A 25,184-nucleotide genomic window follows, 5' to 3' on the forward strand; every position below is an offset into this window, starting at 1 on the left:
GCCTTGGTCTATTGCTCCCTTCTCAAATTCACTTTCTTGTTAGGTTTCAGTACAACATGACTGGTTACGAATCACTAGTTTATATATTAAAAACATACAATGCACAGCAGGCCGATAAGAAGGTGCTTTCAAATGGCAGTTCTCTTTGGAGAAAGATAAGAACCATGCCCTAAACTTGGCCCTTAGTGGTCTCCATAGGAGCAACTGAAAGAGTATCCACTCCAAAGGACTAATGCTAAGGTTCTGAAAAGGAAATTGTTTCCAACAGTTTCAAGCTATGCTACCCCATCCTTACCCAGTTCTCCAAAGTTGAACATCATGATGCTTTAAAAAAAATTTGGGACAACTGCTCCCATATTTACTTTTATAAAAACACATTATACTCATAGAACATTTTTTTTATTTCTTTTTTAATTTCCACTTTTTGGTTACAAAGAAAGCACTCCATTCCTCTAAGCCAGCAAGATGACTTTGAGGTCTGGAGTTTTGGGGATCACAATATAGGCTGAGTTGGTGATTCCAAGCAAAAATTCAGCTGCAAAACAGGACAAACAAAAACAAAAACCAAAGACCAGTTCCTAGGATATAGCCATAGCATTTCACGCAAATAGCTAGCTATCAAAGTATCTCGAAACAGAAAAAAAAATGTTCTAGTTTGATTATTTTCTCTTTTGGATGGCTGTGTAGGGCAGGAGACTTGTTTCAGCTGGTGCCTTGCCACTAGGTAATTTTCTAGGGCTCACTGCACACAGTGTCAAAGCCTAGGAATGTGCCTGAACTCTCCTCACAGACTTCTCCTCGCCCACTCATCCCCACAGACAAAAAGAGACTGATGTTATGAACACACACAGTCTAGATCATGGGCTTGTTCATTTTACTACCTAGCTGTAAGTAGTAGAGTAAGCTGGTGAAAGGAATCATGGACTGGGAAATGTATATACTTATATACACAATAAGCTCCCTTCCATTTCTCTCTACTTTAAAACGTTGCTTCTCTGTGAATAGATTTATGTGTCAATGACTAGGTAGGTTGCTCTTATTTTATTCAAAAAAATTCTTTTGAAACATCTTCCCTGCTTGTTAAGTTCCCCTTTCCCCCACCCACTTATCCTCCTCCCTCCCACCCCAGCCTCTATATTCACAAGTTAATAGGTTAGTAACAATATTAGTAAGAATAGTAACAACAACAACAAACAACAACATTAATAATATTAATCCCCTATATTGGTATAGCACTTAGGATCTACAAAGCGCTTTCACATCCATTATCTCATCTGTGCCACAGTGCATCAGTCATCGGGCACATAGGCCTTTAACTGTGCAAGGAAAAGAGAGCAAATGTTAGGAGTCAAGTGGTAAAAAAAGGGGAAGAAAAGGCTAGTAGTGAGGGATGTTGGAACTGTGAAAGTTTTTTTAAAGGTAGTGGAAGGGAAGGCTGAACCGAAAATGTGATTTTTAAAAATTATTAAAATTTGAGATTTATGTAGCTTCTCTAGGATCACGAATTATAGGCTCAATGTCCTTTATTTATGGATAGAAACCAAATATGAGTGAGTGCATCCCATGTTCCTCTTTTTGGGTCTGGCTTACCTCACTCAGGATAGTGTTTTCTATTTCCATCCATTTGCATGCAAAATTCAAGAAGTCCTTGTTTTTTACTGCTGAGTAGTACTCTAATATGTATATATTCCATACTTTCTTTGTGGGAGCCTAGGCAGTTTGGATGCTCACCTTACTAGGCCTGGATGGAGGTGGGTGGTCCTTGGACTTCCCACAGGGCAGGGAACCCTGATCGCTCTTTGGGCTGATGAGGGAGGGGGACTTGATTGGGGGAGGGGGAGGGAAATGGGAGGTGGTGGCGGGGAAGAGACAGAAATCTTTAATAAATAAATAAATTAAAAAAATAAAAAAATTGAGATTTATATTTATTTATAAGGTATCCAAGAGTAGCCATCCTCAGACTATGTATAGATGGCCTCAATTGGTTGTTTCCACATATTGTTCAACTTACCTGATCTATATGTATTTAAACACAGGAAGAAAAACTTTGTCAATTTGTGATGTCATTTTTAAAAATGACATTGGCTTTGTAAGCTCAACATTTAAAGAACACTAAAGCCATGTTGTGAGTGCACTTTTGACAAAACTGGAATAAAACATTTAGGAAACTACTTAAATAAAAGCAATCTATGCATTTCATTTATTATTAGTGTCAATTCTATAGCTATTTTATAATTTATCCCAGACTATAATAAAATATATAAAACTGAGATATAAAGTATCAGCAATATAAGTTTGCACTTTAAATTACTTTCCGCTACAGATTTTGCTTTGGAAAACAAACTTTCAAAGCAGCTGTTTTATTTCCTTGTACAAGGATCTGTAAATGCAAATACTCTGTCCCTGATGGACTTAGCTGTTGTGACCTTTAAGCCTTTCCAACATTTTAATCCTTAGACTTAGGAACAAACAAATCTTTATTGTGCCTTGCTTAATTGTTCATATTTCCACACAAGATAGTAGAGTTTAAAACAGTCAAAAGAATGTATGCATGGATGTGTGTATGTATGTAAACACACATGCATATTGTATACACATGTGTGAGCGTGTATATACATATAGATTTAATAATCACTGATGATGGGGTGAATGTGGGAGATGAGGTAAGAAGATTTGGCACAATTCAAACATTTTCCTTTGTTTTGGTAATTTTTATAACACAACATATGTTTCCACTGTGATCTACAGGTGCTAGCCACAAAAGTGGGGGTGCTTAATAGCAAGAACCACTGGAATGTTTCTAGTATATTAACAGGGACAAGTCCCCCCAAATACTCACAACCAAATGTTGATATAGAAGTAAAACTATATACAGTACAGTTACTTATTTGTAGTTTGGCACAATGTTTTCCATTTTTTCCTTGTGGGCAAACAGTGCATAAACTACTTGTGCAACTGTATGACTTTTAAAGTCTTTTACACAGAACATCAGGTTAAAGTTTGATTTCAAAGACTTATTCCCACAATTTAAATTTTTCTTTAAGCACTTACAGGTCAACATACATACCACAAAGCTTATTTTGAAAGAAATAAAACACAAACACTAAATGTCTTTCTGGAAAATGTGAGTCTCTTCTTTAAACACAGGTAAAACCCCAAATGCTTTTTCTGCTTTTAAGAGACTGTAGTTGGAATCTCTGCAGAAAAAAATCAAAGAATTTATGTCATCTTAGTAAGTTTTAGTGTATGTCCACAAAGGGATCATACCATATAAATATATTGACACCATACTAGATGTCGTCTGACGCAGAATGATAGAGAAAGTACTCTTAATTGCCGTGTGTTGACAAGTAATGCTCTTTTGCTGAAATGATCTTGGCTTTTTGTCTACATGACTTTTTGATTATGTTGTTCAGAATCTGTCTTTATTGCAAAGCCCTTTCATTCCAAAAATCATTCAAGAGCATATTTTAGTTCTATTTTTTAATAAGCAATAATTAATGCAGAATAGGAGGAAAATGTAGCCTCTGTTAGAACTTATCCCTAGCCTAGCCACAACAAAATTGGCTGATATTTTGAGTGGCTTAAAGGAACAGGGATTTCCATGCACGTTTTTCTTTTCTTTTTAATTTGAAAAAGGAAGAGAATAGGAAAGAGTCTCTCATGCAAACTTCTGCTTTCAAGAGGGAAAAAAATGAGGAACTCTGGACTCAGCAGGTAGTAGGAAAGCCAAGGAAACATCTCTTCTTAGCCATTTTGGTGCAGTATTACCTCAGTTTTTCAAAAGAAGCTGCCCCAGCCTCATCCTTGTGGACCTGTTCTCGTTCCACACGTTTCCCCTTATATTTCTCATCTCGCAGGGTCTTGGAGCTGGCTTTGTGACGATATAATTTCTTGTGTGTTGGTCCATTATTGCCTGAAGTGCTCACGTCACTGTACTTTTTATCAAAGAAGGCAGATTGAGAGTCCTCATTGTAGCCAGGCATGTCTTCACGACCAGGATCAGCAACTGCTGCTTTCCCGTTGCTTTTGCTCGCACCTTTGACTGATTTGTGATTCTTAGAAGCTCCTGAAGACCCATTATTAACCTTTTTCTTAGATTCTTGTGGTGTACCAGCTAATATTTTGAGGGTTTTTAATTTCAGGCTATTGGAATCAGGGGAGTAGAATGTGTTGGACTCCCCTTGCTGCTCCATGGGTTCCCAAAGGGGCTCCATGGAGGCCATCATGAATCTCTGCACATCTGCCATACCAGAGGCAATGTTGGACAAGATATAGGAAGGCTCTTGAAATTCCCGTTGGTCATCATCCAGAAGGTTGTTGGTATTAGTGACTGTACTCATGTCATTCCAGGCTGGCTTGCTTTCCTTTCCCAAGGCCCAGTCTCCGGAAAGTCCCTTCTGACTTGGAATCTTCACAGAGGCAACAGGACCACCATGTTGAATACATTCAGTCTTTCCACTGGAGGATGTGCTGTTGGGTTGGCCCCCGCTACGGCCACTCCCAGTCTGCATTTTCTCTCCATTGACTGCAGCCACATGTTTCCCTTTCTTTGTTGATTTAGAAACCTGGCGGGAGGTTTTGCTAGGTGGCTTTTCACCCCCTTTGTTGCTGGCTTTGGGGGACTTTTTCTTGGCATTTTTCTGTGAAGAACTTTGGCTCACAGCCCCACTCTTGCCAGGTGAAACTTTCTTCTTTGCTTTTGACACTTTGTTGTTGGCACTGATTTGTCCAGCTGACTCGTCAAAGGTTGACAGGCAAGGGTTATTTTGGAGCAGGCCAACAGAGTCCTCATCGTTGAACATATGGAACTGAAACGGATGGTTATTTACTGTAAAGGCATCATCCACATGGACTTGTTGTGAAAGTGTACCACAGTCCCACTTGATTTTCTCCATGCTGCCCAACGATCCTGGGACACCCTCTTGGAATGCCTTCATGGTTCCTATTGTTTTGACACTCTCACATCTGGTACTCTGAGGAGAAAGGCTGGGTGTGTCCGGTGGAGACATTTCTGAGAGGGAAGAGTGGCGGAACTTGTCAGGAGTGAAGTTGGAGATATCGAGGAGGTCAGTGGACTCTTTTAGTGGAGAGATCTCATCAATGCTCTGCTGGATCACCAGTTTCGGGCTGCAGTGGGCCAAGAAGTCATCAATGATCTCATCATCACCATCGTTGTCACAGGATTTCAAGCTTAAGGGACAATAATTGCTTGAACTGACAGAAAAGGGAGTCATTGAATCAAAGTTAAAGAGCCGGCTGTCATCGTCTGTACTGAGTGGAGCCTGCTGGAAAGGAAAGCAGAGCTCTCCGTTATTAAAGTGACACAATTGATAAGAGTCATCAGATGGGAGATGAGAGTCCTGCACAGAGGCATACAGAATCTTGTTACAACCATTGCTGACACCGTTGAGGCAGACAGGACTGTATGTTAGAGTTGTGAGGTTATTCTCCATGGAGACTACTTGGGACACTTCGAATTCATCAGATTGGTTTGTGGCGATCTCCCTTGAGACTTCAGTCATGAACTCTTGTGGGCCAGATGTAGCCTTGTTGGACCACATGCTTCCATAATTGCTTGCTTCCATTTTGAAGTCATGAGATGATTGTTGCAGCTCAGACTCAGAAGATGAGGACAGCACACAGTCCTGAGAAGACTGGAGAGGTACAAATGATTTTTCCATTTGAGCAAGGCTGGCTTCATTTTGATCTGGAGAATGGCTGGTGAAGTATGAGATACTAGTATTATTTGACAAGTCAGAAGCATCTAACAGTGTTTGCAGATACCCTCCAGGGATAACAGGTATATTAGTGGCAACATTAGCAGAAGATAAAGGCATTTCAGAAGAGCAGGTGGTTGGTAAGAAAGTGGAACTCTTAACCTTTGTCTCGTGAAATTCAGACAGATGGGAACCGTTTGAGGTTCCAGGAATGACTTCATTTTTTAAATCAGCCTTGGAGGATTGGTCTTCTAAGACAGGGCTCATTTGAACTGGTTTGTTTTCTTGTCCGGTTTTGATTTTTTTGGATTTTAACCACCTAGCTTCACTTTTAAATTTAATTTTGTTGAGCACTTTCCTTTCTGGCCCCTTAAACTCCGAGTCTTGAGTTTTGACTTTGACTGAGTTAGGGACTATGATGCCACCTAAATGTGACCCACTGGCACAGCTTGGAGCAGCAAGAGGTGCTGACTTTGGTGTACCTTTGAAGCTGCCTTCTTCTTTGCGATTACTAGCTTGTTTTTGATCACTGCAGAATGAAACCTGCTTACTGCTTGCTGAAGATTCCATGGATTGGATCTTTTGAATCTTGTGTCTGTTGCCAAGCTTAGATTTTCGTTTACGAGCAGGTGGTAGGAATGACACCTCAAAGTTACCTGGTTCAAAGCTTTGCTTCTGGCATAAGGGTGTTTTGATGGCGTCTGTGTTGCTGTTTCTCTGCTTTTTCTTCTTTTGCCAGAAGCCCTTCAAAGGTGCTAACTTGGCATACTTACTGAGCTGATTCTCACTCAAATTTACTGTTGTCTCACTGGCATCTACTTTACTTAGCTTCACCAGCATGTTCTTCTCACCTTTAAAACGATTGATGATGATATATTTGATAATAACAGGGGGCTCCTTGCGGGTTGCTTTTCTTCTCTTTTTGGGACACCATTCATCATCATCATCTTCTTTCGAACCACCTGGAATCCATTCCTTTCTCTCATTTACTTTTTCCCCTTCTAGTGAGTCAATATCATATAGATAATCTTCACTGTATCTGACTTTTCTCTTGGCTCTCAGTCCATAGTTCTGCTGGGAGGATGAGCTTCCAGAATTAGTTTCCCGAGACATATAGCGGCTACAGTCTTTGATCTCCCCCATGGCATCATATGAGACCTCAATGAAGGAATTATCATCACTGAAAGTTCCTGGTGTCTCCAGGGAATTAGTAAGATGGTCCGGCTTTGGGTTCTTAAATTGCTCTACCTCAAGCCCACTGCATGGTTTATTATTTAATTCAGGCTTTTCTTCATTATCCATTTCGTGTTTTTTCTCTATACTTTTGTCTTCATGCACTTCCTCTTTGTCTTTTTTCTTGTCCATGTTTTTATCTTCCTCTCCCCAGATGATGCTCACATCAGGGACCTTGAATTGAGAAAAATCGCTGCTCTGCTTGAGGATTCCACTCTTAGATTCCCTCTTGGGACATGTAGTAAAGACACTGGGGAAAAAATTGAATTGGGCATCTTCCTGCATCAGAAGGGTGGTCTTATCTCGAACATTGTCCTGAAAGGACTCATATCGAATTTTGAGGGAGCAGACATCACTGCCCAGTGTTGACTCATCATCATCGAACATATAGTTATCCACATCTTCTTCAGAGAAAAGGTTAACAGACAGTTCATTCTTGGAACAGAGGTCAAGTAGTTCAATCTTACTCTCACTAATAAAAGTCTCAAAGTAACCCCAATCCTGATTGGAGTTTGCCAGTAAAGCTTCTTCTGTATTGCACTTATCTAACAGTAATGCCTCATAATAACCTTTCTGAGTTGGATCTTCCAAGTCAATGTCAGGCTTTTCAGTTTCTCGCCTATCTCCTGCCCTTGGTTTTTGCAGGGGGAAGCCTAACAGCTGGTCTGAAAACAGCTGCTCTCCATATTTCATATTTTCTCCAGCATTAATGCACTGAATCCCTATATCAGAGACTGCACATGTTTCATAATCTCTATTTGGATCACTGACTTTTAGATTGATCCCTGGTTCAGGATCTACTGTTTCTTTTGACTCCATGAAGCAACCTAAGCAAGTCCGGCTTGGCTGCATGAAGCAGTCTCCATTCAGAGCCGACATGCCTGCGGGCTCCATGATGGCAAATGGTGCTTTCTCACACTCACTGGGCAGTGACCATGTGTTCAGGCCTTTTGCAACTCCAGATGTGAGGGAGATGGCATTCACAGAAGCGCTATTAGCGGAATGATCAGGTGCTTCAATCAGGCCCAAAGGAGATAGAGGGCTCTGCACACACGGCTTCTTAGGCGGCAGAGGTAGGAGACCCCTAGGAAACATTGGGGGCTCTTTTTGTACCACTGGTATAGGTTGGACTGGTGTAGTAGCTTCTAGAGCTACAAATGACTTCATTGCCACATCCTGGTCCTCTGAGTCTAGACAAAAACGGAAATAAAAAACATGAATAAAGTTAAAGATCTTAGATAGGATTCATTAAGTCTCTTTTCCTTAGTCAGTTTCTAACACCTGGATATCAGAGCCTTTTTTTCTAGCTTTATGAATCACCACCAAAACAGTAATAAAATAACCCTGATTTAATACTGAAAATTCATACAAGTGAAAAATAATCATTTTTAGGTTCAGATTCTTCTTGAAGAAAAGATAGAGCTCCATCAGAAATGGTGAAAGAATTGGACTGATGGATCAATTGAAAAGTCAAAGCTTTCAGAGGGGGAAAGGCACAGGGTGCCATTCATCATTTCAGCTATGAGACACATAGCCTACTTGCAAACTTATGTTAGAGAGGTTCCTAGTGAATTACATACTTGTAATTTACTAGCAACTTTGAGGAACTTCATTTAGCAGATGGATTTGACAGCCCAAGCTGATTTATCTGAGAACTCTCAGGGATTTTTCTAGCTCGGTTAAAGATTTGACAAGTTTAGATTTACATCAACTTTTGATATATTTTGGATTCAACCTGTCTCAAGTTTTTATATACTGAAAATCTACATTAATTAAAAAAAAGACTACCAGGAAAAATAATGTATACGGCAATTAAACTCTCTTACCATTTTCTTTGATCCCATTAATCAGACTGTTTTCTTCATCAGCTGAGGCAGCAATGACTTTATCTTGTTGGTTATCCATGGATGTAGCTTCTTACTGTTTCATCCCAATTTCAAATGTCGTTCAACCTGAACAGTTCAAAAACATAATGTTAGTCATTCAGTTTGTCTTCTTTTGTATTTTACATGTTATTTCAGTTAGGGGGCTTCAAAAACACTCACTGGGATCGGTTTTCTACATCGGCTTCATTATTTATGCTGGCTTTGGTTTTGAGTTTACACCTACCATATAAGGTACTTATATTTCCTACCAACAACTATATACTATAGCACCCTAAACAAAAAACCAGAGGAAGCAGTGAAATGTAAAAAAATTAGCTTAAATTATAGCTGCCCAATTAGGAAATATGCAAAGTCTAGGATAACTAAATAATGTGCATATATGTGGAGATTAGTTTTGTTTACTTTGTTTCTACTTTAGAGGATGGAAGTTCTTCAAAGACAAACCAATTCACATTTATACATTCATAGTTAATTTCTTTTTATTGTTAAAATAAAATTACATCATTTTGCTACATCCCCTTTCCTTCCTCCAGATCCTACCATGTCCCTCTCCTTGTTTCACTCCCTCTCTAATTCCTGCCCTCATTTTTGATATATTTATATTTATATATCTATATCTTTATCTATATTCATATATATACCTATATATCACACTTATTTTCTCTGTGTCTTAAACATTGATTTCTAACGTTGAAAGGGATAGAGGACTCCTTAGTTTCTTGATTTGACTTCAATAGAATTTTGATAACCATTCCTCTAAAAACACATCAAGATTTTTAAAAATGTGAATATAATTAAGATCAAGATTTTGTGAAAAGGTTGCAGCCTTGTGTGATACTTTTAAGACGCAGTACAAACATCTATAGCTCTTCATTTTTGCCCATTTACTTGGGTATTAGATAGATTGGATATGACAGATCATTCCACCTGAGATAAAGGTGACCATCAAGTGCCACTCCATAAATCCCTACTCATTTCGGCTAACCTCTATCCCTAAACATTCTTCCCAGTCAAGTTTTCTTCCCTTTATTTAAAAGCACACACTAATAAGGCCATATGCCATCACATGCCTGTAATTATTAGTACTCAGTAGGCAGAAGCAAGTTAGAGGTCAAATTGGTCTACATAGTGAGACCATGACTCAAAAACAAAGCAAAATAAAACAGGGCCTGCTGAACTCCTCTGGGACATACCTTCTATGAGACACCAGGTATGCCTACTATTTCTAACCCCATGGACCTGCCTGGCTACCTCTGGGACTTCCCTTTCTGGTACCTACCAGGTAGAGCCATTCACTCTCTTCCTACAGACCTGCCCTGTTCCTCCACCAGAACTTCTTTCACCATTGTAGCCAGGTAGGCCTATTCTTCTCTACTCCACAGACTACATGGTTACTATGGGAACTCCCTTTCTTACATCATCAGTAGATTCTGCTCCTTCCCATCTTATAATTCCAACCAGCTGTTCTGAAACTTTCTTTCCCTATCGTGCCAAGTAGTCTCTTCTTCCAACTTATAGAGCATCCTTTCTCTGAGTCACTGGGTAGATTTCACTTTGTTTATCCTCATGGGACTCTGTGCTCTTCTGGGATCTTGCTTCCACATGCTTCCAGGCCACCTGTCTCCCCAAGAATCTTCTATCCTCAAAGTTCAGATTAGGAACACTACTCCTGACACTATAAATTTGTTCCTCCCGTGTTTCCCAGTATTTCCAGGGAAGTCCTACTCCTCTATACCACACCCAGTTTCTTGAGAGCTCCTGTCCTCAACCTTCTATAGTAATGCTCTCATGGATGTTATATATGCTTACACTGAAAAAAGAAAGGTGCTTTGAAGAAAAAAAAATGATTTAACTAACAAACTACTTCAGGTGCACAAATTCTAGTACAGAGACAAAAGTAACATGAAAAAACAGAACATGTCCCCCTGTGGTGGTTTAAATGAGAATGTCCCCGAGAGGTTCAGATATTTGAGTATTTAGTACCCTGTTAGTAGGCTATTTGGGTAGGTTTAGGAGGTTTGTCCTCGTTGGAAGGAGTACCTCACTTGAGACAGGCTTTGAGAGTTTAAAAGAGTTAACTATCTCTACTTCCTGCTTTCAGGTCAAGATGTGAGCTCTCAGCTTCAAGCTCCAGCCATCAAGCTTGCTTGCTGTCACAATTCCTCTCCATGACAACCTTTATCACTCTGGTACAGGCCTTTTTTTTTTTTTTTTTTTTTTCGAGACAGGGTTTCTCTGTGGTTTTGGAGCCTGTCCTGGAACTAGCTCTTGTAGACCAGGCTGGTCCCGAACTCACAGAGATCCGCCTGCCTCTGCCTCCCAAGTACTGGGATCAAAGGCGTGCGCCACCACCGCCCGGCTCCTTATCACTCTGGGAACATAAGCCAAATAAACCCTTCCATCTATCAAGTTGCCTTGGCCATGATGTTTTATCACATCAACAGAAAATTAGCAAATATAGCACCCCCAAATACCATTACCAATCTCACAGTAATGAACGCTAATGAAAATGACTGAGAAGATCTTCCTGACAAAGAATTCAAAAGAATGATTATAACTGTGTTCAAACAACTCAAAGAGGATTGATAGTCTAAGGAAACCAAATAGCTGAATGAAATGTGGAAGTCAATTCAAGATATGAAAATACAATTTAATCAAATTAAATTGATTAAAAAAGAATTGTTAAAATCCAAATTGAAATGACGCTGGAAATGAAAAACTTAGTAAGTCAAATAAAAATCCCACTGGAAACCATTGCTGAAAGAATGGGTCATGTGGAAGGTACAGTGTTGGCGTGAAGAGGAACTCTATCACTCAGTAAAGGACAATAGAATTTAAAAAATAAGCAAAACACAGGGGAACTTTGAAATACCTTGAAAATATCTAATATTTGAATTATGGGTATAAATGAAATATGCCACAGTGAATGCATGGTGACTATTTTTAATAAAATGATAGAAGAAAATTTCCTAAACTTAGAAAAAGGGATGTCCATCCAGGTAGAAGGGACCTATATAACACACTAGAAAAGAAATGCCCCCAAGAAATTGTTAATGCTAAACATAAAAATACAGTCTAAAGAAATGGCATTGAAAGCTGCAAGAAGAAATTGTTAGATCACTTATAAAAACAGGTCCACCAAAATAAACCTGATTACTTCACATAAACTTTAATGCCAGACAAGCCTGCAAATATGTATTCCAAGTTCTGAAAGACCAAAATTGTCAACACAGACTATCATATTCAGCAAAACTATCAATTAAAATTTAAGGAAAAATAAAGCCTTACCATAATAAAAATAGAGGAATTTGTGACCACTAAACAAGTTCTATAGAGTTCACTGGGAAGAATATGCCAGTCTGTTGAAGGAGCTGTGGGCAGGCCTGCTTTTTGTCCTGCTCGGCTCCTGCATGGCTAGCTTAGCCCCAGAAATGACAACACACAAATTATATTCTTTTAAACACTGCTTGGCCTATTATATCTAGCCTCTTCTTGGATAACTCTCACATCTTGATTAACCCATTTCTAATGAGTGTAGCACGATGAAGTGGTGTGTGTCTTACCGGGAATATTCTTAACCTGCATCCATCTCGGAGAGGAGAGCTATGGCGTGTGCCTGGAGAGGAGAGCCATGGCGTCTGCTTAACTTCCCTTCTTCCCAGCATTCTGTTCTGTTTACTCTATCCACCTATGTTCTAACCTATCAGGCCAAGCAGTTTCTTTATTAATTAACCAATGAAATCAACAGATTGATATATGACACTCCCACATCACCAGTCTAAAGTGAAGGACAAACACACTCAAGAAGTCATAGTGAATATAAGTAATTTCAGAACAGTTAATCAAAAGAGATATATGAAAACAGCAACGTCACAACAAATAACAGGAATTACTAAACACTGTCCAATAATAACTCTCAATATTAAAGATCTCAAGTTCCCCAGTAATTAACATTTTGGATTATAAAACAGGATCTATCTATCCATCTTCCTGCTGCCTTGAAGGAACACACTTCAGCATCAAGGACAGATATCACCTTGATGTGGGATTCCCCTCTGTATGCTAAACTGTATTATAATTAGTGTAGTTTTGTGTGATTATTCGGTTCTGGGTGACTGGGAAACCAAAAAGCAGTCTCTGTTTACAAATGGTACCCAATGTTTGGAAGCATACATCCACATAAAGCATAAGAAATCTTGAAAAAGTGGCTTCTAGATCCACAAAATGGGAGTCAATTGGAGTTTCTCAGTAGCCACATTTTTTTTTTTCAGATTGGCTTTGTTTGCTGGTCATGAGCAGAGGCATGACTCCTTTAAGAAACGACTTCCTGACTATTAGCAGCAAAACCTGCATGGTTTCTCCAAGAAATGACTTCCTGGTTCATTCTGGCAGCATAAATTGTTCTGGATCTTTCAGGAGGTTTTTCTTGAATGGGGTTTGTGGGTAGCTTGTTGTAAGTTATTTGGTAGCAGCATGGGCCAATTGTTTTCTAGAGTTGGGGTGGTAAACATGGCTTCCAGAGCTGGCGGTAAATGGACCTCTGCCATGTTGGAAAGCTAAGCAGCTTGGAACCAACAGTTAAAATGGCTGCTCTGGTCCTAGCCATGCCTGCTTAACAGTTTACAACAGTGATCAAAAAAGGGTTACAGATACTCAATAAAGACACATTCAGACAGAAATAAACCTCTGAACTGATCATAGTATGTTTAAATAAATATATGTAGGCTTAAGAATAAAAGAAAAAATGACTATAGGCAATTATAGAAAGACATAGTTTTAAAAATAATTTAAAAGAGTATAGATAGTCATAGATTAAAGTAGTAAAGAGAGTAAAAAATGTGCCATGCAAAGGAATATACACAGAGAATCTAGTTTTCTTTGAAATTTTGCTTGTTAATGAGGTAACTGCAGAGAGACATTTGATTGTGGTGGCTGCTAAGCTAAACCAACATAAAAGTATCTTGACTTCAAAATTTGAGTCTAAAAAAAATGTTACTTTGGAAAAGAGATTCTGCTTTTGTTTCCACAGAAGATGAGAACCTGTGGATTCCTTCTAGTCTAATGTGGTTTGATGGAACAAGACTCTCTGAAAGGTCTCCATAAACCCTAAAAATGCTTTACCCAAAAGCAGCAGGAAGCAGTTTGGAGAAAAACAATGCCCAATTTTCCAAAATGATTGTTTATAAATTTTATTTTTATTTTGAAGGGGTTGGTTATAAATGATTATAAATGATATAGAGATGAATATTTTGCATTTGTATAGAGCTTGGTCTATTGTTATTAAAGTAAATTTTGTTACACTGTGTATATGTATTTTTGCTCTTGTTTAAGGTATTGTGTTTGTGCAGCTCATTTGAAAATGTAATGTATAGTTAAAATTACATATGTACCAAAAACAGGTGCAACAAATTCCATAAAAGACAAATTAGTAGATTTAAAATCACAGATGAGACTCAACATAGTAATAGTGGGTGCCTTCAGTACTCTACTGTTATCACAGGCAGATTATCTAAATAAAAAAAGCAACCAGAAAATCATTGGACTTAAATAATATCATTAATCAAATAAATATAACAGACATCTATAGAGTATTCTACTTGAACACTAAAGAATATATATTCTCAGCAGCTCATAGAATTTTTTCAATAATTGATCACATATTAGGATACAAAGTAAGTATTAACAAATAAGGAATGTTAAAATAATATTCTATATTCTATGTAATCACAATGGAATAAAGCTAGATTTCAACAGTAATAGAAATTAAAGAAAGTACACAAACTCATGGAGATTAAACAATACACAACTGAATGGTGTGTCTCTAGAGAAATCAATAAAGAATATAAAATAAATATAATTGAATAGAAATGAAACCACTGGAAATGAAAACATATAGGACACAGGGAAACTACCCTTCAGATGAAAGTTTGCAGTACTAAATACTTATATAAAATTTTGAGATATTTGAAATTAATAACTTAATGACGCACCTTAAAGTCTTGGAAAAAAGAACAAACCAAAGCAAAAGACAGTGGATGACATTAGATAATAAAAATAAAGATTGAAATTAATGAACTAGAAACAACAGTAACAACAACAAATAATTTAAAGAATCAAACAAAGAGCTGGTTCTTTGGAAAAATAAATAGTATTAATAAACTCTTAGCCAAGTTAGCCAGGAGAAACAGTTAATGCAAACATTATTGCCATTACTTAAAAATTAAATAATTAAAATTAATGCAATTACAAATGAAGAAAGAAAATACAATAGATAACAATGGAATTTAGAAAATCATAAGGACATTAGGGAATCCCATTCTCAATAAGTATACACAAGCACACACACAGAGAATACACACATATACAAACATGCACATGCACGAACACCCTCCCTTCCCCAGCTATAAACCTAATCAAGAAAACAATCAATAATTGGGATCTCATGAAACTAAAAACTTCTGTACAAAAACATAAAAGATCAATTGAACAAAGAGGCTCATAGCTTCTACTTTGTGATGGACATATTAATATGGGAAGGGAAAATTTTGTGGGGTCCTATCCTTAGACGAAGAATGACAAATAGCTAATGACTGCTTGGAGAGAATTAGCCTCTCCCAGGGATGAACTCCCTTATTGGTTGTCCAATACAGAATGGCAGTCGTGAAACTATATACACACAAACAAAAAATGGACTCAGCAGGTTGTATTTATATATTTGTGCATACACACACATGTGCACATGCATTTATAACAAGAATAATTAAAGAAATAGAAGTTACCAACTTGAAGGTGGTTGCGACATGACAGAAGTTGGAGGGATATGCTGGAGGAAGGTTGGGAAGTGGGGGAAAGTGATATAATTTTATTTCAATTAAGACAGAGGCATATTTAAAATAAATAAACAAATAAATTAATCAATGCATTATTTGTAGATTTCAATCCTTAGTGTCTTCTAGTCTTTTATGTTTATTGTTAATTTCAAGAAGGTCTATTTTTAGTACCAGAAAGGTCACACAGAAAGAGGAGTTATGTGGCTAATATCACAATGAACATAATGGCATGAGAATAACTCAGAACTTTAATAAAAATATCAGATATTCTAGTCTTAAAAAACCAAAGTGTTTTCTTCCCAATTATTACCATTTTCAATCTCTACCTACAAGAAGGCTATACAAATGCAAATTTCTGTGTTACTGACCTGTACTTATACTCTCTTCAGGAAAACATAGTAGTGAAACACTGTTTCATACAAATATTTATTATTGCTAAGAACTAATGTTCTATGAAATATATAAAGGAGCAATATACTTAAGTATCAAAAATTATCCAATCTCTCACTTCAGTCTATCATCTAAGGAAGTGCTAGAAAATCATAGGTATGATGACTGGCTTTAAAATGTTCTATTAGCCTTGGATATAATATTCATCTAAATCAGAATTCAACTTCTTAAGTCTTATTTCCTTTTTACTCTGTTTATATTTTTCCTATATTCAATAATCTAAATATTCTTGCTTTTATGTTCTTTTTATAACTAATATAATATCATACAATAAAACAAAAATTAACACATCAATTTTGGACAAAACAGAAGGAAAAGAACTCAAGAGAAGGCATAAGAGATCCACTCGTTTGCACACTCAAAAATCCAATAAAAACACTAAACTGAAAACCAAAATATATACACAGAGGGCCTGGAACAGACCTGTGCAGGCCTGGGATAATTGTAGTTTTTCCTGTCTACTGCAGGGGGAAGTTTCTCTGACGATGGCTGAGTAAGGCACTGATCTATGAGTATAGTAGAATGCCATTATCAGTCATTTTATTGCTATGTTATTTAGTAGAACAGTAGTATTTGGTTTTACCCAACATCCTTGGGCCATCTAGTTTCAGGTTCTTGGTCACCCAGGCAATGTCAGGTATGGATTCCATTTGAACAGTGGGCCTTAAGTTAAATCAGATATTGGCTGGTTACTGCCATAAGCTATGTGTCACCTTTGCCCTAGAATATCTTGCAGGCAGCACAACATTGTAAATAAAGGGTTTGTGGCTGGGTTGGTGCTTATATTTTGGTATTTATTATGCAGAGTACCTTCCTGTAACAAAGATTCTAGAATGGAGGGGTGAAGGCTCTGTGAAGGCACCAATACGACTTCTCCATGTTCAATGAGTTGTGTAGGTGTTGTGTTCAGCAATGAGGTGTTGCCATCAGTTTGTGGAGAACAATCTATATTATGTTCTCTTAATATGTGACCTTTTTGCTTCTAGGCATTTTACACTGAAGATTCTCTTTGCCAGGCATGCCTTTCCTTTCTCAGTTCTTTCCTATCCTCTCACCTTTTTATCTTTTCCCTACTCAACTGTATTTTGACACATTCTTTAACTCTTACCGCTCTTAACAAAATTAGTGTCTGCCCTTTGGGATCTCAAAAATCTTTGATCTCTTTCATGTTTATCCATCACTTCTTTATGTCTGGTATCACCTAAAAGGCTATATGGTACTCCTTGTCTCTAAAGAGCCTGATTTAGAGTGTGGTTTGTACTCTGTAAAATTTGCTTTAAAATGATGTTGAATAGTGTGAAAAGCAGAGAGGGAATTTGGGAACAGTACACATTGGGCTTTGCGGGAGCCTAGCCAGTTTGGATATTCACCTTCCTAGATATGGTCGGAGGAGGGAGGACCTAGGACTTACCACAGGGCAGGGAACCCTGACTGCTCTTTGGACTGGAGAGGGAGGGGGAAAGGAGTGGGGGGAGGGGGAGAAGGGTGGGAGGAGGGGGAGGGAAATGGGAGGCTGGGAGGAGGTGGAAACTTGTTTTTTTTCTCATTTTCTCAATAAAAAAATATTTTAAAAAAGAAGATATAGCAGATAATACATACTGAGACTATGCTGTGGAGTTATTCAGGACACCACAGAGTTTTAAGTGGTGAAGAACATTAGGACCAGTGATAATGGTAGAGACAAATGTAGGAAGATAAGGCCAGGCATGCTAACTTGTAACTAATCCCAACACTTGACAAATTGATGCTTGATGATCATCACCAGTTTGAGATTAGCCTGGGCTATAGAGTGAGACTTGGTCACAAAAAAGACAAAGAGGTATTTTAGGAGATAAAAGTTAAGTGTAAAATGTAAAAAACGAAAACAAAAATCCCTAGAATCAGGGATCAGGAAACAGAAGAGGAAAAAAGATATTAGCATTCAGCAGAACTATAGACATGTGCTGTAGAGCCTTGGTGGTGGAAAGTAGTCAGCATATAGAAGAAAGAGGTAGAGAAGTGAATACATGGTTGTGAAAAGAACATTGTAAGCAGGTGGGTTTCAGGCCAGAGTAGCCTCAGAAAAGTCTGTATGCAGGATGTTTATATGAATAAAGCAGGTGAATATTAAGACTGTCATGTGCCACATGGATAATGAAGCTAACTTGGGCATAGCTGTCACAGTGGAAAATGAGCAATCAACTAGGAAATTGGTGCTGATGGTAGGTAATCTACAGATTTTGTCAGAGACTGAAATGAAACAAAAAGACAGTACTGCTATGCCAAACATGTCCATAGAAGGTGTTCCAGGCCAATCTAGCTAGCTTTGTTCATAGCCATTCTTCCCAGTCAAATTCCAGTCAGCAGAAGAATTAGTAAAGCAGATAGCATTTTCATTTATAATTCTGCCTTGTTTATGCTAATTTCTGATACATTACAAGATTTCAAGGATCTAGGTTAGGAATATGTACTTAATGGTTTAAAATTTTAAAAAAGGTGTATGTAGACATTGAGAGCTTGTTCAGAAGTTCTAGCAGGGGAGTACAACTACTCATATACCTCAAAGACTGGTCCTTCTCAAGTAAGTGAAGTTCATCCTATTCAACCTAGTGCTGGCTTTGAGAGGGATGCATAGGGAGCAGTGAAAGAGGAAGGGGACACCTGCCTGGCAGTCACATCAGCCAAACCAGCCTGGCAATCATCAGGGTGACAGATGCTGCAGCCAGATTGTACACCTGTCAGAATGGCTAAGATCAAAAACATAAGTGACAGTTCATACTGGTGAGGATATGAAGTAAAGGGAACAACTCCTCCATTGCTGGTGGGAGCACAAACTTGAACAGCCACTTTGGAAATCAATATGGTGATTTCTCAGAAAACTGGGAATCAATCTACCTCAGGACCCAGCAATATCACTCCTGGGCATCTACCCAAATGATGTTCCTTCCTACCCCAAGGACACTTGCTCATCTATGTTTATAGAGCTTTATTTGTAATAAAGCCAGAAACTGTAAACAACCTACATGTCCATCAACTGAAGAATGGATAAAGAAAATGTGGTACATGCAGGTAAACGGATGGAACTAGAGAAAAAAATCATCCTGAGAGAGATAGCCCAGACCCAGAAAGACATGGTATGTACTCACTCATAAGAGGATATTAGTTGAAAAGCAAAGGAGAATCATGCTACAATCCACAGACCTACAGAGGCTAAGTAAAGGGTAAGGCCCAAGGGGGGCTGCATAGATCTCACTGTGAAGGGGAAATAAAATAGATTTTGCAGTGGACTGGGGGCAGGCTGGGATGGAAACAGGAGAAATTAGTTTGGGGGAGGGAGAGATGCTTGGAATAGGGGGACATTTGGGGGGTTAGGTAGAAACCTAGCACAATGGAAACTCCCTGGAATATACAAGGGTGACCCTATGGATGACTCTTAGTAATTGGGGATACAGAACCTGAACAAGCTATCTTCTATAACTAGGCAAGGCTCCCAGTGGTGGGAATAGGACATCAAACCAGCCACAAAACCTCAACCTTCAATTTGTCCTGCTTGTAAGATGTGCTGGGGTAAATGTGGCACAGAACTTGTGGGAGAGGCCAATCAATGATTGGCCACAACACAAGAGGGGACCCATGTCTAATATTGCCCAGAAAGCCAGGAACCAAAGTCTGGATAGCCCATAGACCTCGGATAGAATCAAACACGACTGGAAAAAAGTCAATGAAATGAATCTTAATGATACTCTGCAATACTTATAGACCAGAGCCTACAATCATCATCAGAGATGTTCCATCTAGCAACTGATAGGAGCAGATGCAGAGACCCAGAGCCAAGCATTAGGTAGAGTTTTCGGAATCCCATGGAATAGAGGGATGAAGGACTGACTGTAGGAGCCAGAGCAGTCAAGGACACCACATGAATAGGACTCACAGAACCAACTAACCAGAGCTCACAGAGACTGAAGTGACAATCAGGGAGCCTGTATGGGTCTGGACTAGGTCCCCTCATAAATGTTATGGCTGTGTAGTTTGCTGTTTTTGTGGGACTCCTAACAGTGAGAGTTGGGATATCTATGACTCTTTTGCCTGCTTTTGTGACCGGACCCTTTTCCTGCTATTGGTTGTCTCACCCAGCCTTGATATAATATCATGTGCCTAGTCTTATTGCAACATGATATGCCATGTTCAGCTGATGTCCTTGGGAGGCCTGTTACTTTGCATATGTGTTTCCAGGGCTGAACATTTGATACTGACATGAAAGCAGGAGCAGCTGTGGAGGTCAGTGCTGAAGCCTTCCTGGGAGCTCTCAGATATGAAAACGTAGCACCGGACTTGTGCAAATTCCAGGAAGAAGGGCTGGCTGTTGAAAACAGCCAGGGTAAGCAGTGTCTGCTCAGCCTAATTCTTCTTTATCTAGTTTTTGCAAGTTCCGTTGGCTGCCTTGAGGCCCCCATTGTGGGCAAAGTTCTCCCCAACAGTGTGAAGATTATAATATTTAATAAAACAGTAAAAATATCTGAAATTCTACCTCTTAAATTTTATATTCCCTTTGGATCTTTGTTCAGGTAGATAGGTTTTATTTTTTTAGCTCAGAATTTTTTTAATTGATTTTTATTGAGCTCTAAATTTTTCTCTGCTCCCCTCATGCCTCTCCCCTCCCTTTCAAACCTCTCCCAAGGTCCCCACACTCCCAGTTTACGCAGGAGATCTTGCCTTTTTCTACTTCCCATGTAGATTAGATCTATGTAAGTCTCTCTTAGTGTCCTCATTGTTGTCTATGTTCTCTGGGATTGTGGTTTGTAGGCTGTTTTTCTTTGCTTTTTGTTTAAAAACCACCTATGACCGAGTACATGTGATAATTATTTTTCTGTGTCTGGGTTACCTCACTCAACATGATGTTTTCTAGCTCCATCCATTTTCCTGCAAAATTCAAGATGTCGTTATTTTTTTTTCTGCTGTGTAGTACTCCATTGTGTAAATGTACCACATTTTCCTTATTCATTCTTTGGTCAAGGGGCATTTAGGTTGTTTCCAGGTTCTGGCTATGAAAAACAAAGCTGCTATGAACATAGTTGAGTACATGTCCTTGTGGCACGATTGAGCATCCTTTGGATATATACCCAAAAGTGATATTGCTGGGTCTTGAGGAAGGTTGTTTCCTAATTTTCTGAGAAATCACCACACTGACAATCAAAGGCCTGCCCCAAATTTTCAATAAGCTCCATCAGGGGCTTGGCCTAGAGCTCCTCAATCCTCATTTCATTCTTACGTGCATGCTTCTACATTTGGGCTTTCCTTTTGCCTCGTTCATATTGGTAGTGGAATTTTTGAGCAGGCTCTTTATTATGGTTTGGTTGTATTTGTAGAGGTTGCTGAAGTCCCCCCCCCCCCATATGAGTGGCCATCACGTACAGGATTGGCCTTGAGCCAGGCGTCACAGACATAGCTTAAGTAGTTCTGGTAGGGATTTACAGTGGGGTCCATGGAGTTTAAGATGAAACTAGCCACTGAGACTCAGCCCTTCCTCAGACATGCCGGGGTCATTCTTGTCTGGTACTGGATGTCCTGGGCTGCCAGTCAGGCCATCAGCTCTGTTCCCAAAAGCATTAGAACCACCAGCTGCTTCCTTACTGGGACTGGAATCACCCATCACCTCTGGCTGCTTCAGGAGCTGCAAAATTTCACCTCCAAGATTATGAGGCACATGTTGCCCTCAGAAGGTGAGTCCACCAGGTCTTCCTTGTCCAGTATGGCCTACCAGTAGGTTGACACCATCACATATGGGCTCTGCACTGGGGTTCTGGCTGTGCATCTCTTTGGGTTTGGGCTCCCAACTCAGCGTAGCTGCTGCCACTGCATTCCCACCATGTTCTTTTTACTCCATTTGTCTGTAAAATCCCCTACTGTAGTATGGATACTTGGCTCAGCTAAATGCGTAGGAGCCATTTTAGGTGATTTTATGACTGCATCAATAAAGAAAGAAACTTTCCCTTGTTCTCTGAAGCATCGCAAAGTGAAAGTAATTCAAGAGCTGACAGACTTCCTTGAGCTCGGGGCTTTTTATCTTTATTATTTAGCTTTCTTTTCTAATCTTCACACACACACACACACACACACACACACAGAGAGAGAGAGAGAGAGAGAGAGAGAGAGAGAGAGAGAGAGAGAGAGAGAGAGAGAGAGAGAGATACACATACACGGCTGTTTTGGAATAAACTGTCCAGGTTTATGGGGGTTTTGAATAACAATTGAATCATATTTATGTTGTGGGTTAAAGCAATCTCATATACCAAATTTTACAGTGCAGACCCATCACTGGGAAACTCATTTGGCCCTTGTACATAATATTCTGTCTTTAAACTGTTACCTATACACTCCCATGTCTTTGAATTTCCAGAACCTTCTTCAGGGAGCCAAGGGAAATGTCTAAAAATAAAAATAGAGAACTTTCCTAGGTTCTTTAGTGCTCCATGACAAGGAGTGGAATGCAGGAGTGACAGAGTATTCGAAGGAAGCGAGCACCTTTTGACTCTCGCAGTCCCATGGCTACTCCTGGCCCTTTCCTTTTTTTCCCCTTGGTAACCTTCTCATTTTTATTTTTATTTATATTGTATTTTTAGCCAGTCTCCTAGTCTGACTCTTTTTACCCTTTTTATATATTGATCATGGCTGTACTCCCTCTTGATGTGTTCTCCTGCATTATTGCTCTACAGCTGGATACCACTTGACCTGAACCTCCATGAGTAAGGGTCTCTATCAGCTAGGTGTCAAGTGGGAGGACCATGACTTGAGGAATATAAGAGACTAAAACAGTAAGTAGGACCAGGGGAAAATGGTCAAGGTCAGCAGAGAGCTAGATTAGCTAATGTTGTCAAAGAAAATACAGGACACCTCAAGACACTGTTGTCTCAGGACTGATAACTACAGCCCCAGGGGAAGAATCAGATCCCTAGAAACCATAGCCTTGACTCCTTCTGGATTGGATCCTGCCATATTTGCTCCTGAAGAAGGACACAGAACTAATGTTCCCTTTATCCTTTCATCAGGGCCTCTAAGAAAGTCAGGGGTTGGTTTGGCTCCCAACAGTACTGAACAACCAACTGGTGTGCTCTCCATCAGAGAAGATGGTTTCTCCCACTCTCAGCATTCCTTAGTTGTGTGTAGTTCTTTGTGGAGGCTAGAAGCCTCACGGGATTCCCCTAGTTCAACTTGATATGTTTATTATTGTTGTCCTTGTTCAGCTCATGTTTAGTCAGTCATGTTGGTGAGATCTTTCTGGGTGGAGCCTCTGATATCACTAGGAGACACAATCACTCAGCAAACTCCCTGATTCTCTAGCTCTTACAATTCTCAGCTAGCTGCTACAGTTGACTGGGCGGAGGAGCTCAGTTTTGCCATTCATAAATTCCTTTATCTTCTCTCTTAACTTCAGAGAAAATTTCATGGCTTTCTTATTTATTATGTATACTTAAAATAGAGTTATATTCTAAGCAGTGAAGAACAGAATAACTAAACATTGATAAAAATCTATGAACCTATGTCTTTATTGAGCACCCTAATCTCCTCAGCCCTATTGATTATATAGAAATCTGGAAGACCAGAACTGTCACATGAGTACAGAAATATGCCAAATATATTCTACATGTGTTCAATATCTGGTTTATATGTTAGATGATTACATGAGCCAAAAAGAAATGAGAAATAAGTTCTACAAAGAAGTCACTAGTAGCATAAAATGATATAGGTGTATATTTTCCAAAGCAAGTCTTGCTTTGATATGAATCTTAGCTTGACTCAAATATTCATTTCTCTACTTTTATTATGTTCTTATCACTCCCTTTGGAACTATTTCTGTCACGTTCTTTTAATTTTCTACATGAGACGATGAACGGGCTACCCAGGAATAAGAGAAAAGGATGGGGAAGATGAGGTACATCAGAAAGGAAAAGGGGTAGGTACAAAACCAATTCGGCATCATTCTATTTAGCACTCTTTTAATTTTCTAGCTATTATCTATCATCTTTTATCTCCCTGTTTTGACCTACTGAATTTGATAACGACCGCCCATACCGAGGCAAACAAATTCTCAGAACAACATAATCAAAAGTAACTCCCTGAGGAGTTACTTCTGCAGCATTCGGGCCAAGTTAATCTTGGATGATATCCAAACTAAATGAATGGCATTCTGGGACCCTATGTGCTTTAAAACCTGGGTAGCAATCATTAATCGAATGCTTCTGTTTCAAAGTCCTCACGTGTTGAGCAGCAACAGTTGATTATGCAGGACTCTTCCCAGTTCTATCACCCAGTAGGGAAGACTGTTGAGGGACCAGGCTTGTGGAAGGTCACTTATTAACGAGAAAAATAGTTTCTTAAGAAGGCAAGGACGATCACATTCTTTCCATATTTTCTTAGTTCTTTTACTGTTCTCTCATCTATCAGTAGAGCCAAGTATTATAATGACCATGTTTCTTAAAAAAAAAAAACTATAGAGTTCATCTACCTTTTCTGTGCAACTATTTGGTCTTTATTAAAATATCCAAATTTCATTTTTCAATATAGTACCTACTAGTCAGCTGGAAATGTTCAAATTTAAATAGAGATTAATTAAATGAAATTAGATTAAGACCAGCTCATCAGTCATTCTAGTCACATTTCAGATGTTTAGTAATGACACGTGGCTAATGTAGCCAATACAGAACATTTTCACTATCATAGAAATGTAAACCAAATAGTATTATTGTTATTTCTTCCTAATCAGCTAGTCTTTTTTAAATTTGCACATGCATGCTTAATGTTTATTATTTTATTGCTCTCAAATGAAAAGGGTTAATAGCACCAGTGATCCAAGCAAAATTTCTTCTTGTATACTACTCAGTTATTCTTGTTTATTCCTATACTCTTTCATAGGTAACCCTTCTAATGTGGTAAATATACATGTCTCTACGTTCATTTAAAGGAGTAGTTATGTGTTATACTTAAAGTTTACATGTAAATGGTACCATGCTATATATCTCAGTATTTAAGTTTTTTTCTCTCTTAGTGCTGGCCAGCCTTGAACTCACTATGTAGGTCAGGGTAGCTTC

The 25,184-nt window shown here is 38.8% G+C and overlaps 1 protein-coding gene across 1 annotated transcript in view; it reads right to left on the reverse strand.

The window, feature by feature from the left end:
- Positions 1 to 1,842: 1,842 nt before the first annotated feature.
- LOC121444264 (neurite extension and migration factor) overlaps positions 1,843 to 25,184 on the reverse strand; it is a 134,146-nt gene continuing 110,804 nt past the window's right edge. Inside the window, exons 2-4 of the mRNA XM_041646095.1 lie at positions 8,780 to 8,905; positions 3,772 to 8,143; positions 1,843 to 3,197 (exon numbers count right to left, since the gene is read on the reverse strand). Coding sequence (XP_041502029.1) covers positions 3,104 to 3,197; positions 3,772 to 8,143; positions 8,780 to 8,858 — 4,545 coding nt within the window. The 5' untranslated portion in view covers positions 8,859 to 8,905 and the 3' untranslated portion in view covers positions 1,843 to 3,103. The remainder of the gene's footprint in view (positions 3,198 to 3,771; positions 8,144 to 8,779; positions 8,906 to 25,184) is intronic.

This window comes from Microtus oregoni, unplaced genomic scaffold (genome assembly GCF_018167655.1).
Source record: "Microtus oregoni isolate MIOR12 unplaced genomic scaffold, Mior012 000119F_ref0000445, whole genome shotgun sequence".
NCBI classification, from domain to species: domain Eukaryota; kingdom Metazoa; phylum Chordata; class Mammalia; order Rodentia; family Cricetidae; genus Microtus; species Microtus oregoni.